This window comes from Protopterus annectens, chromosome 14.part0, assembly GCF_019279795.1.
Source record: "Protopterus annectens isolate FY-2018-M chromosome 14.part0, PAN1.0, whole genome shotgun sequence".
Classification (NCBI taxonomy): domain Eukaryota; kingdom Metazoa; phylum Chordata; order Ceratodontiformes; family Protopteridae; genus Protopterus; species Protopterus annectens.
Window position 1 is genome coordinate 433903151 of NC_056748.1, and position 18080 is coordinate 433921230.

An 18080-nucleotide genomic window follows, 5' to 3' on the forward strand; every position below is an offset into this window, starting at 1 on the left:
TGTATAAATAGTACGTGCACAGCATGGCTTAATGGTTAGTTAAATTAAAGGAACAGTACATCAAAGTCAAGCTGTGCGCTCATCAAACACCAGTATAAAAATATGTGTGATAAATATAACACATATTTCTAGATCTGCATGTAACAATATTATTTAAAGTGCTGTTAATGTAAACTCATTCAGTACTATTAAAAGCAACTAACCCAACACTCGATTTACAATAAATAATATTAGTACAAATAATTAAAAATAAATTAGAAGTTAAGAATTACAAAGCCCTAAAAATACAAATTGCCTTCAATTTAATATGTTACTACACGTAGATACCTAACATAATTCTATTGTCTAGTGTAGGCAAATGTAAAAAATCATCAATACAGGACCATAACAAAGTAAATAAAAATTGTAAGTAAAAAATTTTATCAACAAGGACATATTATTGCATATTATCTTCTCCTTTACTTTTATAGTTGCCACATAGATTTAGATTTCATTAAAAACTTTTATTTTAAATCTAACAGAAAAGACACTGACAGACATTTTCTAAACAAAACAAAACACTCACATTAAAAACAGACTTAGCATTGATGCAACAGTTAAGGCTATGAACTGTAGTTCTTGTGGTACAGGATTTGATTTCTTAAGCCATAATTTGCCTACTGTGTAACATTGAGCAAGTCACTTAACCAGACATCACTCAGAGGTCACCCTTGAAAAGTAACTGTGTGCCTAGAGGGCTTACCAAGTGAAGAAGTGGGTATTATTATGAGAAACAGTACGTTTCTTTTCCCTTGGAAATCATATTTAGTTAAAATGCATCTGGAAACATTATTAAACTACAAGACATGCTGGGATTCATACTCAAGTAGCATATAGTAAAGTACTAATTAGCATCTCTGTGAAAGGTGCATTTGCTACCAGCTTGTGATAGCCCATTGGACACAAGCGCTCCCTTTCAGGAGCAGCTGAGGAGCACTTCTGATAGCCTTACTTATCTGCACTAAGTGCTAAACAAACTGCTGTAGCCCAAACACAGTGCATTTCACACTTGGGTGCCTGCAAAAACAAGTTAAATTAAAATGTATTCATAGTTAAAATATTGACATTAAAATCAGACTTCATGCTGTTCATTTTATTTGCAGCTAAAACACACTGTCAACATTAAGGAAAACACGGATCACATCCAAAGAGCATGGCTCATATGGTGATGCTCTCATTGAGTGCAATCAGTTTGCTTCCCCTACAGTACAAATACTCTAGTCCATAGATAGTTACCAGGGTTGTAGTCCAGGGGACTGTTGAGGAGTCTAGCCCAAATTTCCAGTTGTCCCAAAGCACTGTCTGGTTAAGTGAGTTTCTGGAGGACAGGGTGGCAAATATAATGTAAATATGTGGCAAAATCAGAAATGTTCTGCAAAACTGGAGACAGATAAGAACAAATGACACTATATAACTTAATAAGTTAACAGGACAGGTTTTGCATCAAAATGTATTTCTCAGAAAACTGTGAAACTCTAATGACTGTAATCCTAAGTGATTTATCAAAGCGGTCTAACAGTTGGTAACGAGGATTAAAGCTGTTGCTACCTGTACCAGGATACAGGATTGGAGACTGAACAAGTCCTTTAGGCAGAGACTGATAACAGGGGGATTTTACACACACACACACACACACACACACACACACACACACACACACACACACACACACACACACACACACACACACACACACACACACCTGTTTGTTTTGGGGAAATAAAAAAAAAGCACTGCATCTCCACTTTTCGGTACACGTTCACGGCCAAAAATAAACCTACTCAATAAAAAACTTGTGGTGCTACAATTCCACTCAGCGTGATACTGCTTATATTCAGTGTAAAAAGAATTCCTCTACATAAACTGCTACATCTGTGTTCGCATTGTTCTGGTTTGCAAAATTTAAATTTCGCTGCATTTCCCGGAAAGTCGTGTCCTCTGCATGTACTCTGATTGGCTAAAGCATCTGCCAACGAAATAAGTCTGAAAATAGAATTTGCTTGCACGCAGAGCAGGAAATCTTGTCCTTTTAACAGCAGGAAGCTGGAAATTGTACATGAAATATAGCAGAAGGCAGGAAATCATCAGCATAATCCAGCAGTATTTTGTATTATTAATGTCATGGAAAACTTTTCTTTCTTTTTTTTTTTTTTTTTTTTTTTTTAATTAATGTTGGTGGTTGGGCCTTTAGCCAGTACTGGGCCAAAGGCAGCTTCCTAGGTCACCTTGCACTGGATCCAGCTCTGGCCCTTGGATCTTTTACATCTACTTGTGCTACCACCAACTCAAGCAGATGGGATCTTGATTTAACATGTCATCTGAAGAACTACACACTCAGGAGTGCAGCACTCCCCAATGCTGGACTGCAGTGTCAGTAAGCCAGTCACCTGGGGTAGGAATAGAAATACATATTTATTATGTATACCTTCTGTCTTTCATCTCACATTTGCACTTCTTTGTTAAATCTTAGTATTCTTGCCTCCATTATTGTTTGCCTCCTATTAAACATGTAAAAGCACATCAAAGGATGGAGTTATTTTACTTCATATCACCCTAACATTGGCCTTGACTTTGGTAAAAAGCACAATAATGAAAACCTTCTACTCACCTGCTTTAACTGCCAATGATAAAATACATATTGTTAAAACAATACCCAAAGCCATTTATCTGAACAGATCTGGCCCCAAAGATGACATTTCTCTTGCTGAAACTATTTTACTAAGACAGTGAGGTAAAATTTTTCTGCTTTCAGGAAAAGCTGAGATACCTCCCATAGTGTCTGTGTAAAATGGAGGTTTGTAAATGTCATAGAAAATGGCATTATTAATATATGGCTGATGTATGGTACAACACTAAAGAGTGACAGTTGTGACCTTTGAACTTGTATGCAGAGTACCATCTTAGTGAATGCAGAATAGTATTTATAAATTTACTGTATTTGATCTATACACACACACACACACACACACACACACACACACACACACACACACACACACACACACACACACACACACACACACACACACACACACACACACACACACGTGCGTGTGTGTGCATGCATGTCTTGTTAACCGGCTAAGTGCACTAACCACAAATGCTTTTTGATGGGTCATAGGCAACAGGAGAAAACTGTATGGTTTAATGACTTTTTCAGAGTCACACAGGAAGCAAATGAAGACTGAGGGAACCATATTCAAAGACTACAGGACAGAGCTTGTTAGTAGCTCATAGCATTAATCTTCTGTGCTGAAATACAACGCACCCACAACACATAATTGTCCACAGACATGTTGTTGTTGTTCAGTATGTGTCATGGTCAGATAGCTTAATATTTGTTAAATAAAAACCTTTGCAGTTAATTAAATACATAAGGCAAGTGCAGCATTATATGCAGGAATTAATTTCACTTCTAATATGAGTAATAAATTGATAATTTAAGTAATGTATATGTTTATATAAGCAGCTCATTTTATATTTAAGCTATTATGTGTCTTGACTTTAATGAGTTTGACAGATTAAACAGTGGTTTTAATTACAGGGTCCCTGAGTTTTCAAATATATGTTGTTATTCACTTAGGGCAATAGTTTCTGAATATGTTGCTGAGATATTCACAGTAAGTGTTCACTAGTTACATAGCTCTTCATAACTCAGTATCCTCTCTCTCTCTCTTAGAGGACAAAGCAATAAAATCAGATTTATAAAACTGCAAATATTATATACCACATGACTCCAAAGTACTGGAAATAAGCAGAATATTATAGAAATAAAATGTAAATAAAGTATACAGTTTAGTAGTAGTCCAGAAGTAGTCAGGGAACTTGGCCCAGCTAAGGATCTCCCATGAACAAAATATGCCAGAGCAGTGATGCACGGATGCTAATAATGCAACAGTACTGTAGTTACCTGATATTCTCAGGTATTAAGCCTTATGTACCTATGTGCCAAGGTGACAATTCCTAAAGCTTTCATGGACTTTTCACCAAATATGATAAGACTTCCATAGCTTCAGACATCTAAAATAACTCTAACAAGGGCTTGAAATGCCTGGGGAAATCAGAATGGCTGCATTTCCAAAGACAGAAACATATATTCAGGATCTTTAAAAGTGGTGGATATTGTGATGTGAAAAGACACAAAACCATGTAAAAGCAAACCTTTTTTTTTCAGTCTCAGAGTTCTATGTCATTCCAGATAACTTCACTATTACCTTGACTCAAACATTTTATTTTACTAATCTTGTTTTTTACTGTATGGGGGTGGGGGGATTTGTGAGCAAGCCTGCCACTCCTGCTTTAACTTTAAGTACTTGTGTAGGACCATTATGTTATTGCCCCTGCAGCCTAGTGTAGCTGTAATGAAACAACCCCAAGAGTGCTGAGCTCCATGCTTTTAGTCTCAATACTGCCACTGCCTTTCCTGCCATATGAGACCTTCTCAGCTCTTTGCTATAAATATCTTCAGGATGGCTGGGCAAGGAACTTTTGGAGTCAGATTTACACTACTTTGCATTAGCACGTTGTGCTGTGCAGTCCCTAAAACACTTTTCCTGCCTTGCCTTGGAGGACGGTTCCATTTTGCACCTGTGTGATGTAGAGTTTGGAGCCCACAAAGGGAGGGGAGAAACAAATTACACTAACACACCAACAACTGTACAAAAGGCAGTTATTTGACTGGCTGCTGTCTCTGTGGATTATTCTACAATAAGGTAAGCAAAATCAATACTTTGCACAACTAAACTATGATTTCTTCAGAGTTAGAGTCAAAGACTTTACTACAGAAGCACTTTGTGAGTACAATCAGATAAATCATAACCATTTAATTAATATTTCTTTTTTATCATGTTGTTTGCTAATTATTCTACCAGAGGTGAGAAAAATCTGCTGAGCATCTGACTTTGGTAGGCAAGTTTTCAGTTAAATTTAGACTGTAGATACAGGAATACCCTTTGAGAAGGTAATATGAGTCTTCTAGCAGTTACAGTTACCTGACCTTTCTGTGAGCTATGGCTCCATTTTGGTTTCTTATATTCTTTTGATTTCTTATTTTATTTTACTTTAAATTCAAGATCAGTGTGTACATGCTTTTTTATTCTCATCAGTTTAGCAGATTACATTTTTCCTGCCATAAACAACAAGAATGCATTGTACTAAAAGTTTCCTACTATTCATATGAACTTATTTGTTAAAAATAATATTAAGGCACTGACTCTTTCAAACTGAATCATACTTTTCCTGGAAAAAAATAAAGCCATTAAAAAGTAATTATAGTTAACTCACTGAATTGAAAATAAATATAATTGGTTAGTGCATGCTTAGGTTAACTTCTGGGGCAATTTGCAACAGAACTGAAGTTTAACTTTTATAATTGCGTTTTAGGATTATTCTAATGCTTCAAACTTAACTTCTAGTAACCTTACTGATTTTCTTACTTAAACTTTAGCAATCAGAAATTTACCTTTATGTCAGTGTGTCCGTCTGTCTGTGTACATCATTTTCTATCTGCTTTTTGCTTGCATAGACAGATGAAATTCACATTTATGTTAAACTATAAATGTTTTGTTAGTTTCATGTAATTTTTTAGCTGGTCTTTAATACACAGTATGTATTAGAATAACAGTAAAATATATGAGTGTACTGAAAAGGAACCTTGCAATTCAAAAGTGCAGATTCAGATGCAACTACCTGTACCACTTTTCACTGAAGAAAATCTCTGTCTCCTGTACTGTACTGCTTTTAATAATCATCCACTATTAAATATTTTTCCTTAGATTTTAATCAGGAAACAACAAAAGAAACCCAAAAATCATGCCTCTGTTAGGAGTTCCAGCACCACCCAAGAGGAAGAAGTCTACAAAATTGATTACAGAGATCACACATGATGGTAAGGTTATTGTCATATGTATAGAGCAAGTACAGGTGAGACTACAGCAGGAATGCTTCAGGGATGGGGAGGGGTCATATAGCACCTCTTGGAATATTTAATAATAAATAAGGTGAGAAATATGGAAGACTTGCTGATATATGGATTACTGATTGCAACAGAAGACAGCACTGGCCGACTTAGTTTTTTTCATTAAAAAATATTATGCAAGTATACAGGACTGAAAGTGGTAAAAGTGGAAACCCACATGAATATGTAATGCATAATGCTATGTTTTCCATGGGATGCACACTTTATTTTTCAAAAGTGAGCAGAATTTATTTTATGTATTTTAAGAAATACCTACCACATTTCACCTTGCTCTCAGACACAGAACATGAATAGTTTTTTTGGAAGACAGTAGTTTTTTGCAGCAGTTTCTGCCGAAGTGCAATATTCTGCATTTTTAAATATCTAGTTTGGTCAGCGAGATGTACATTATATACATGTATGCAGACAACAGATTATTTGAGTAAGACTGATAAGGAAAAAGCAGAGTGCCTGTCATTATGCACTGATAATGTAGATTCATGTTTGTAGCAAGATATAGACCATGTTCAAGGCTATAACCCCAGTCGGCAGAAGATGACATAGATATATATAGACTATAAACATACTGAGGTAGGTACAGTTACATGCAAGCCAATACAGAAGAGGCTAATACAGATAATTTCATAGACAGCTATAGATAGTCATGCCCTTTTCAGATACTCATGATTGATAGCTGGGTGAGTTTGTGGACAGATAGATATGAAGAAAGACACTAAGATAATGCATAGATAGCCAGTTGTGGAACATTTTCTGGAAAAAAAAAACTAATTGACAAAAAGATTAATATTTATAACATCATCTCCCCCTTACACATTAAAAACCTAAAGAAGCAGTTCAGTAAATTGGGCAACGTTGTGAGTGTATGTGTGTGTAAATATAAATATATATGTACATATATAACAATGTTTTTATACCAAAATGAATTTATATGATTTTATGAGGGTCTAAGTCAGTATTCAGCACAGGCATTTAACACCTTAAGGAGCATGCACTGCGCACTCAGTAATTCATTTCCATTCAAGGAATTGTGCTGAGATCAGCGTTAAAGTCTTCAGCTCAGATGAGAGGAGCAGGAGTTGGCTATAAGGGCTATAAACTCTCACTCGAATGCTGTCCTTCCTGTAAGAGATGGTAGGAGGGAAGGATGTTGATCTCTTCATAAGAAGCTCCTCATAATCCAGAGTGGGGATGATTGCAATTATCTTGTCTGTACCAGGGAGCTGGGTGATTGTTAGGGATGTCCTACACCCCTGGATTCTTTGCATACATTCAGTTTGTTGTTGAAAGTTACACAAATGGAACTTATGAAAAGTTATATTCAATCAGCATTTCAAACTAAACTAAGCAATGATAAAAATGCAACAAAACTAAAATATCATTTCAAACCAAACAATTTTTTATGTATTACTATTCATAGTGGGCTATGTTTTTTGCCCAGTCTTAAATAACACAAAATCTGTTTTGCTTGTACTTATTATTATTTAAGATGAGCTTAAGCATTAGGGCAGTCCCCCATTACTCAGTAATATAAAAGGTTGTCTACCTTGAAATTATATTGTTAATTTTGCTACTGTATTTTGTTTTTTGAGGCGTGTTTATTGTATAAGTTTCCTAATGAATGTATTTACAAATGCAAATATTCAGTAACAGTAATAGCAGAGTTTGTAAAGCCTGTTGTTAGACAAGTTTACACACTTGTATTGCATACCATAACTTTATATCACCAGTGCCATGAAAAAGAATATTCAGCACTTCTGACAACCACTAGATGCTGTGTCCATGTGCTTATGTGCCACAAAGTTAAGGCTAATTAAAAAAGACAGAAAGATGACCATTCACCTAAAAAGAATGACTATGGTTATTTAACCATTACCACTCCACCATAAAGTCCCCATTGGTACATCTGTATCTACAATGGGTTCCATACACTAGATAGAATTTTCACTAATTTGAAATAGTGCATGTAATGCTCACTGCAGCGAAAGTGCACTTAATCGAAAGTGCACTTACACGAAGTTCAGTACAACAAATGGGTGTTGTACTGAACTTCCGTGCAGTACTCATGGACCTTAGGGTTAGGGCACGGGTCATAGTAAGGGGATAGCCCGTAGGGCTATCCCCTTACCATGACCTGTGCCCTAACCCTAAGGTCTGTGATGACTGCAGTGCAGTGAAGGACATAGCAATGTCCTCCACTATGGTGCGATAGTCACGAACCTTAGGGTTAGGGCATGGGTTAGGGTAAGGGGATAGCTTTACTAACTATCCCCTTACCCTAACCCGTGCCCTAACTCTAAGGTCCATGACAATTGCACCATAGTGGAGGACATAGCTTGTTTTTTATGTCCTCCACTGTGCTGCGGTGTTTTCGGTGAAGTGTACTTACGCAAAAGTTCACTTTCATTAAAGTGAACTTTCGCAGAAGTGAGGCTTCCTATTACAAGTTCGAAGTAGTGAACTTTTGTTCTTGTAATAGGAATCCATCTACAATATATTTAGTGTAAATCTGGACCCTGACAATGTCCCTCAACAATTGCCATGAGAAGAGGTCCCACCCACCATAGGAATATGCGAGGATGACATAAGTGGCACACTGTAAATAGTGATTAAGTGAGGATCCTGGAAAAAGGGATGTATTACATAACCCAGCAGTCAACTACTAGCAGGTATGTAAGTCAAAAAAAAAAAAAATTAGAAAACCAGCAGCACAAAAGCTCACATCAGTGATCTGCCTTTTAGTGAGCTATGGTAACTTTTTCCCTTTATGCTTTTGTTTTAGTTTTGTATTCTGCGTATTTCTCTTTATCAATATGTACTATGGCTTAAACTGTGAGGAAATAGCTAGGAAACTTTATAAGAATAAACAGCTCAAAGGATACTATTTCACTGTAAATCTGCTTTGTTTTAGAATGTTTATAAAATTTTATACCTCTCTTGGGACTTCTCGGGTATTTCCATCTGTTACTGGCTCTCTGTCTCACTCAAATAGGATGGAATTAAAAGTCCTGCATGTGTACTTCAAAGCAAAATCAATTTGCATTGAGCTGGCATCTGCTTTAGTTGAAACATTTAAGTATGCTCCTCTTTGGAGGTATAGTTTACTCTGGCTTTATTTTAAGAGTGTAGACTTCATGTGGTGTGCACAGTGCCTGATGACTGGAGATGTGCTCAGGTACAACTTTAAACATTAATATAAGTCTATTCCTGTCTCCTGACATCAAATCTATTGCAGTTTAATCAATGCATGCCATGCTCACTTTACTACTGCATATGAGATTTTGAACTAGCAACTCAGTATAAAATAGGAAGTATTTAAAGTTAATAGTGTACTGATGCAGAAGATTTTGCAGTTCACTTACCATGGCCTACTAATGATTATGCTAAAATCATATAGTAGAAAATTAATCCTGAGAAAAAAATAGTGCTGTCTTCAAAGGTATATAGTCTTGACAGTAAAAAAGAATAAGGCAATCAGACAAGCAGATAAGGTATTATAGCTGAAAAGGGATCACACAGAAAACACAGCAAGTGTACTGCTACTAACTACAGACCAGACAACCTGATATCAATGGGAGGGCAATTAATGCACGACTTGCAGGAATACAGACTGATGGAGCAGATGGAAGCAGAAAGACTGCAATTCCACTATCACTGCCATGTTGCACACATCACAAATTGTGTCACACTAACTCTGAAAATGTCAACTGATAGTGTGAATATATAGTTGGATGAGGGTGGGTTAGAAAAGCGATGTATATGAAACTCAGTAAAGCACTCCAGACTGCAAAGCACTCAAGATGATTGTGCCAAGACTGATGGTATTTGTGACTCTCAGAGTGGGAAAAGAAGGATGGTGCTCACCAGTGCCACCAAATGGCACATTTCCATAAAAACCTTTCAACAGACACATGACTGCACTGATTACCCTTGTGGTTACATTTTATTTCCTGTTGCTTATGGTGTGCTCAATGCTGTTTAACATCTGCTTATATTGTATGCTGTCTCATTTTGCTTTTGAGGTTTACAGTGTCATAAGTTGCTTTTGCTGACACGTATTTCTCTGTTCCTATAAGTGGCTTTATTACTTTCCAGGATTACTACAGAGAATACACCTTTTTTGGCAAGTGAATAAAACCAATCTAACATGCTCTCATACTGTCTGTATTACTTTCTAAGATTGAAACTCAGAAGCAAAAGGCTCACTTACCATTTCACAGAATGAGTTGTACATGCAATACCTATGACATAGGTTCAGAAACCAGCTGGCTTTGTTAAAGCACTGGGTGGGAAGGGAGGATGTCATACTCTATGACTGTTGTCTTTCTTCAGTGTTGGAACAAAGATGCATAGGTAAGCACTATGCTAGCTGCCCTTGCTGGCCATTTAAAGCCTAGTCAATTTCCCTGAAGGTGATGATCAAACCATGTACCTTGTGCTGTTGAGGTAAATACCTTCACCATTATGCCAAGTCCTGGCTCATTATAAATGTCATCAGGATGTATTCTAAAAACTGGTGTCTGGAAATATGCCATCACATGGAATTCTGTTATCCAGCCTCTGTCTAAAGCAGGAATGCAGATCCAAAGACAATGACTGTTTAACATCCCATGAACAGTCTCTGTTTTATCATCAGTCAGTTAATATGTGCTGGCTGACAGATACGGACAATCCAGAGCTAAACTGGGAAAGTATTTTTCTTTAAGAAGAGAAACATTAAGAGGTAGATCACTACAAAACAAAACAAAACTCACCCCTGCCAAAAATGTGTGATAGATTGCAAAAAATCACTAAGTGAAACACAAAAAGTGATGGCAAAGAACAGAGAGCTGGTCTATTAACATTTCACTTGCTGTGCTTATAAAAGCTGCAGACTCCGTTGACTGATTTTAGATATTGCTGTTTTGGGCTTTCCCTTTTACCTGTACCCTGTCCATCAGAATTATCTTATTGTTTTGGTCCCATTACAATTAGTGAGATACATACATGTATACAAGTCAAGCTCCACTCGAGCAACCCGTATGCATTTGTTTCCATGCCAAAGACCACTTACCTCTAACAATCCTCAGACTACAAACCTGTTGCAATTTTTTACCCAGTTAAAATTCTTGATTACATTACTTAATGTGACCTTCTCTCAATCAACATGAATTTAGGCTGGATATAATACCCTAGACATGAGCGCTACGGAATCCTGAAAGCCCAAAACCGTGAAGACCAAAATCATGAGATCAAAATCTCGAAAGTTCAAAATACTGAAAACTCAAAATACTGAAAACACACAGGATACCAACACTTACTATATTCCAGCACAAGTACATACAGAAACAAATAAAACACAAACTATATTACTCTTCTCCAAGTATAAGCATAATATATCAACTCTGAGATTGCACTTAGTGTAGGGAAGTGCAATCTCGGAGTTGATAGATTTAAGTAGCAGGGGGTGTAAAGGCTCATCTTACCCATGTAGAATGATACGCAGGATTCATAAGTTGCAGTGTAAACAACATGTGTTGAGTTATAGTTAAATATAGCCTTTGCCCAAATGTCAAGGTCCAAATTTCGCAAATAAATATTACTAGTATTAGAAATTAATCAGCACTGGTTACAATTTCCATATCAGTAAGTCTCAAACACTGAACTGCTCATAACACCCTGAAAACCTTTTTTCTCTAAAATAGATTTGAGATTATTACTTTCTTATAAGTGAATAAAAGTCTTGTTCCAACACAATTAACTAGGTCAGAGTTTCCCAAAATAATTTTGCAATTTTCAGTCATAATATTTTTGATGACAGACATATTGTTAGCAATAGGATCAGTAAACCCAACCTATAAGAATTGTGATTGGTCTCTACTACTTCCTCATGTTGATGTAAGATCAATGATTTTTCTGAACCGCAATAACTCAGAATTGGCTGAGCTTTCCCCTTTCTAAGCAATGACACTTTTGCATCAATGACTCCCTTTATAACATGCATTGGATATAAACTCTGTTTGTGTAGATACTAGTTCTCTGAAAATACTACTGACAAAACTGATGGTGATATCCAAAAAATCAACTTTACTACCAAAATCTCTTTAGTAATTTTTTGGATATCACCATCAATTTTGACACAATGAACCACTTTTGTCAGTAGAATTTTCAGGAAACAATCATTTGTGAACTAATATCTACACAAACAGAGTTGGCATCCAATGCATGATAAAAAGGGATTTATCAAGGGACAGTTAATCTGTTTAAGTAAGTTAACTAATAAGGATGAAATTTATCAAGAAGAAAGGAAGACCTTAATGGATTTGTTTTGTTGCAAGAGGCTATGATTCTGATTGGCTGGATGTAATTCGTGCAGAAGTGTCATTGCTTAGAAAGGGGAAAGTTCAGCCAATTCTGAGTTATTGTGGTTCAGACCAATCATTGATCTTACATCAACATGAGGAAGTAGTACAGCCCAATCCCATTTCTTATAGGTTAGCATTTCCTATTCCTATTATGAACGATATATCTGTCATCAAAAATATTAATACTGAAAATTGGAAAATAATTATTGGAAACTCTGACCTAGTTAATTGTGTTGGAACAAGACCTTTATTCACTTACAAGAAAATGAATAATCTCAAATCTATTTTAGAGAAAAAAAACTTTTCAGGGTATTATGAGCAATTCAGTGTTTGGGGCTTACTGCTGTGGAAATTGTAATCAAGCCAATTAATTTCTAACACTAGTAATATTTATTTGCCAAATCTGGACCTTAACATTTGGCCAATGGCTAGATATAATTGTAACTCAACACATGTTTACATTGTGAATTGTGAATCCTGCAAATCATTCTACGTGGGTAAGATGAGTCGTCAGCTGAAAGAAGAATATATGAACATTCATGGGCTATTCGGGCCAAGGATACTAATAATTTGTTAGCAAAGCATAGTTTAGTGTGTGAAGATTTCAAAAAGTTCATATTTTATGCACTTGATAGTGTGGTTACACTTGATTTTTGTGTTGATGCTTGAAACCTCTTCGAGTGCCGAGAACCACTTTGACAGATTCGGCTGAGAGCAGATCATGCTCTGGGCCTTAGTGATAATAGAAATTTGAAATGTTTTTTAAGGAAGAACAAGTTAAAACACAATAAAGCCACTGTTTATTGAGGATTTATTTGGTTATATATAGTCTTATATATTTTATTTAAAATGTTTAATAGTTGAATTATTTAAGGACGTGAATTTTTACAGCTGATGATCAAAGTGAGGCTATTGTTTTAAACCAGATTTTGATTGGATTAAAGTGAGGGCGTTGTTTCAAACTAGTTGTGTATTGTATAATCAATAGTATGGTGTATGATTCAAAAGTACATTTTAAATGTATGGTGGAATGTACTGTTCTTTTAATGTCTGATGAAGTTCTGAGTGGATTTTTTTGCAGAATGAAAGCGCTTACATACTGAAAACATTTTTTACTTCAGCTGTTTGGATGTGTGAACTTTTTTTTTCTTTTACTTCTGTAAACCAGTAACTACATTATGTATTTTCCAAATATTTTAATTTACACTCCACAAATGCAAGTTGATACATCATGCAAACTGCCCATTTCGTTCATTCCACCTCCTTCAACTACACTTTAGTTCCATCTCTGTTAAATAACCAGGTTTCTAATATACCTCAATGAACATATGCCATTGCTTTGTTACTCTTCCCTGTTTTATCATATGTTATTATTTTAGTCTATAGCCCTCACCTTGGCACAGTTCATGTCTGAAAAGGATCCTTGGACCTGCCCACCAAACCAGATAAGAAAGTAAATAAATAAAATAATATCATGGGGATGCATCCAGCATAACTAGACTCATTCTTCCAAATGGGGCTTTACTTAAGATAGCAGCTAATTTACCAAGGTCAAGTGATTCTAATCACTTTTAATTTACCGACATTTATCAATAAGCCAGCAAATCAAGACACAAAATTTTGCACACTTACTTATTAGCAAACAAACAAAAAACAGTAATATATACTAGTTTCCCTCCAAGGCTGCACATTCACACTCCCTATACTAATATATGCTAACTCCAAGATCCCACTATTGTAGAGACTGGGAAACAGTGTAGTCTCTATTTCCTCCTACTTTGTGATAGTGATTGGTCAAATGGAGTACAATAACTTTGCACATTCATTCAGGAGGACACTTGGTGAGAGAAACTTAACTACATAACTCTCAAAAAGTTGTTCTGAAGTAAAAAAGGACTACAGCTACATCATTGCCTTATGTCCTTTACTGGTGCTACTGGTAGTATTTTTCCTGTGTAACCAAGCAATCATTTCTGCCATTTTATCCAGTCTTTCAGAATTCGTGCAGTCTTGACTCAAACTCTTATCACTAGATTTGCCTAATATTTACTCAGTTTATTAGTTAGTGACTAGTAGTGCTCCTTGTTAATATGAGCCATCCTTTCTAAAGCTCCTTTGATCAGAGACTTAGGCTTTGTTCTTTCACATCCAGTTCCTAAAATAAATAAAGTATCAGCTGTAATGAACTTACATATTATCCCAGAAAAAACATTGCACTGCTGCTGAAATCTGTTCACTGGTCGTGGGCTTGTGAGATGACAAACTAAGACATTTTAACAACTCTTGTCTATGCTATATCTCACATCCCAGGAAGGAAACACAATGATGTGCCAAGTTCTTTGTGAATGTTCAGCATCTGAAAGGCTAAGTACTGCCTTTGCAGAAAGGGCAGGGGTGAGCATTGGGTGGCCTGGATTCAGATAAAACAAGACTTGCACAAGGAAAGCCAAGGTGCTCATGGAACTTGCAGTAGTATTGCCATTGCTTTGAAGGGAGTGAACAACCAAAACAATTCAGAAACTGTCTGATGTTGCCTTCAATTAAAAAGTATAAAACAAACACTTACAAGGTCCCTACAACAAGAAATGCTCAAGTTTTCTAAACATACAAGAACACTGGCATTTGAAATATAGAGCACCATGTTAAACACTGGCCACAGATCAGCTGCATAAACTAAACCAGACAAACTCTAGAGCTTCACTCTAGGCCTTCTGCCATCTTAGTGAAACTCCTGATGTAGCAACACAAGACTCCAGTGCACAGAAGAGGGAGTTTCAATTGTTGGAGATAATAAATGTAAATGTCTTTAGTAAAAAGGAGTAAAGGATACATGTCATCCCTTAAAAAGGTAAATAACTCCTGTATAAAAATAATTGCCTGCCAAATGTGACAGCAAATTGCAATGATCAGTAAAACCTGGCCAAGAAAATATGCAAACTATGAAGCAACTTGGAACTAGTAAATGTCTACAGACTAAAAGCACTTCCACAATATTACCTTAGCATATGGTATAACACCATGATTCTAAAGGGACTGGTATTATTATTACAGTAAAAATAATGCCAAGGTAAGGAAGTTAAATGGATATACATTGCTGGAATATAATTTAGAAGGTATTTCTAAAGGGTATATATTAGATTATCGAAGTTTTAATACTTTGAATCACTAAAGATCTAACTTTAGTGATAGAAGTCTTAAAACTTCGAATTGTTATAAAAATATTTTTAAAACAAAAAAAGTAAAACCTAAAGGCTGTAAGCAGGAGGGCAAGCACCCTTGCACCCCCACTACTTAAATATATCAACTCCGAGATCGCACTTCAGTGCAATACAGTACGGAAACGAAATATTTCTGTTTCCTATACTGTAGTGTGATCTCAGATTTGGTATATTTAAAGAGTGGGGGTGCTGGGGGGCTTGCCTCCTTGCTTACACCCTTTTGTTTTTTTTGTTTTAAAAATATTTTTATAACAATTCGAAGTTTTAAGACTTTGATCACTAAAGTTCGATCTTTAGTGATTCGAAGTATTAAAACATTGACAATCTAATATAGACCCATTTCTAAATGTAGTTAAGCTGGCTCTTTATTGGAAGCCAATATAGAAAGATAATAGATCTTTTATGGCTAAAGCATATAAAGTAGAATTGGTAATTCAGAGAAGAATGAATTAATAAATCAGTTAACCAAGACTAATATCTGTGTCATAGTAACAGTGAGTAAATGAAAGGCTACCTTATACTGATGTGAAACCTGCAGTGTCCTAACCAAGAAGGATGAGCAGATAATGATGGTGATGAGGAAAGCAAAGGGATCCAAGCAGCATGGCAGACATCTGCAAACATCAGGATAGTGACCCCTAATGGGTATAGAATCCAGTGATGTGTGGCCATATAAGGGTGATCTCAGAGCCCAAACCTGACAAAGCTCACAAACAATCCATCAAATTGGAAGCTAATTATATAATTAGCTCCTCATAAAGCCATAACAGATAGCTGACAGCAAATAAGTAGCACTGTGCTCAGCTGTACGTGCATTTTACAACATACAGAAAAGGGATGTCATGAGAAGGAAAGCTGCCAAGCTCCGAACCTGGAATTGATTTTTGCTCTGACATTTGAGTGACAGGCACAAAACTCTGGCATCCTTTGTATGTTTATCCCTCCAGAGTTTAAATGCAGCTGTTTAAGTCTTTAACTTATGAGTAGTAGTTCTACATATTATAATGATTACTCCAGTTCTTATCTCAGCCCTCAGATACACACTTAACAGCCTTGCTAGGGTGACAGTATTGAACTTTTCCATGCATAGTTTTTGATGACGGCATCACTTCTAACTAGCTGAATTGATTTCCACTGTGGTATGGAAGTCCCGCAAATATGTATGTTGAGGAATGTCGGAGGCAGGGCGTAAACAAACAGGTTATAAAACTAAAGCCATCATCAGCCTTGCAGTGTACAAGGCCTACCCAGTGACTTTGCTGTCTACATATTTGTCTATTTACTTCTTTGTTAACTAGGTTGAAAAACTGAATTGGCACTTTGGAATATGGTTACTGACCCCACTTTTATAAGTCTAGCAGCCATTTCTGTGCATACTGACAGGAAAGCTGCTTAAGCATTTGCAAATCCGAACCATAAAGCAGGATACAGCAGTCCTTTGCTGATTGCTATGAGTGTTTTGCATGAGTCACAGCCTCAAAGCATACTCTGTTATATAGACATTATTTCTTTTGCATTGCCTTTCTACTGTATAAAACAGCTTCCTGAACATAAACTAAAAGCAAAGGATTCATCAGACATCTATTTAATTATGTATTATATTTTGTGAATTATGTAAGCTAGATGTACAGAAAAGAGGAGTACATGCACTGACAGAATTGCAGCTTGTGGAATGTTCTGGTGAACTACACCTGATTATAAACCTGCAGAGCTTGGGAATTGCATTACACAACAGCACTGCAGCTACAGAGTATGGGGTTTTCACTGGATTACTCCTGAGCAGCAAAAAGCTGACAGTGAAGAGTTTTGTAACAGAGTCCATATGCAAATATTGTTACTCTGTGGTTTGTGCATGTGCTCAATCTTAATCAGGATATTTCATAACCAATATTTAGAATCAGTCCCCCAAAACAGAGGAATAAAAGTAGGATACATTTTCCTTTGACCTTGACTTTTTGTTTGAAGAATTTTTCAAGCAGGAACAGCTGACTTAGATTCCTTGGATAAACATTCACCACTCAGTTGATTAGAGAAGTGTATAAAAGGTACTTATCAGGCTAGGACTCAACAAGTTTAGAGGGTGTCTCAGCTTTAATTTACCTGTCTTAGGAGTTAAGAATGATAACTAAGTTAACACTTCACACTGGTAAATTTTCCCTTAAATATCAAATATCTCAAAGGGGTCCATGTTCAGCCATCAAATGGCATGTTCATTGAATGGCTATTAACCGAACATAAACCATGAAATTTCCCTTTCAGAGAAACCACATATTATCATAAACAAATACATCGAATGGCCATAATTGGCCAACAGAAAGGAAACAGCACTTTTATGTACGTGTAGGTAAGGTAACAATAAGAAAACTTTCCTCTTCCTCACTGCAGTGAAATCCTGGAGTTGCTATATCTAATTAGGGGGGTGTGGGGGGTTGCATGGATGTATTATTTACGATGATGTGCCTTCTCGAGGAAAAGCACATTTGAGAGTTTGTGTTCGGCGAATGG

The 18080-nt window shown here is 36.3% G+C and overlaps 1 protein-coding gene across 1 annotated transcript in view; it reads left to right on the forward strand.

The window, feature by feature from the left end:
• Positions 1–4523: 4523 nt before the first annotated feature.
• Positions 4524–18080, forward strand: part of MYOZ1 (myozenin 1) — a 250276-nt gene continuing 236719 nt past the window's right edge. Inside the window, exons 1-2 of the mRNA XM_044056202.1 lie at positions 4524–4751; positions 5814–5926. Coding sequence (XP_043912137.1) covers positions 5851–5926 — 76 coding nt within the window. The 5' untranslated portion in view covers positions 4524–4751; positions 5814–5850. The remainder of the gene's footprint in view (positions 4752–5813; positions 5927–18080) is intronic.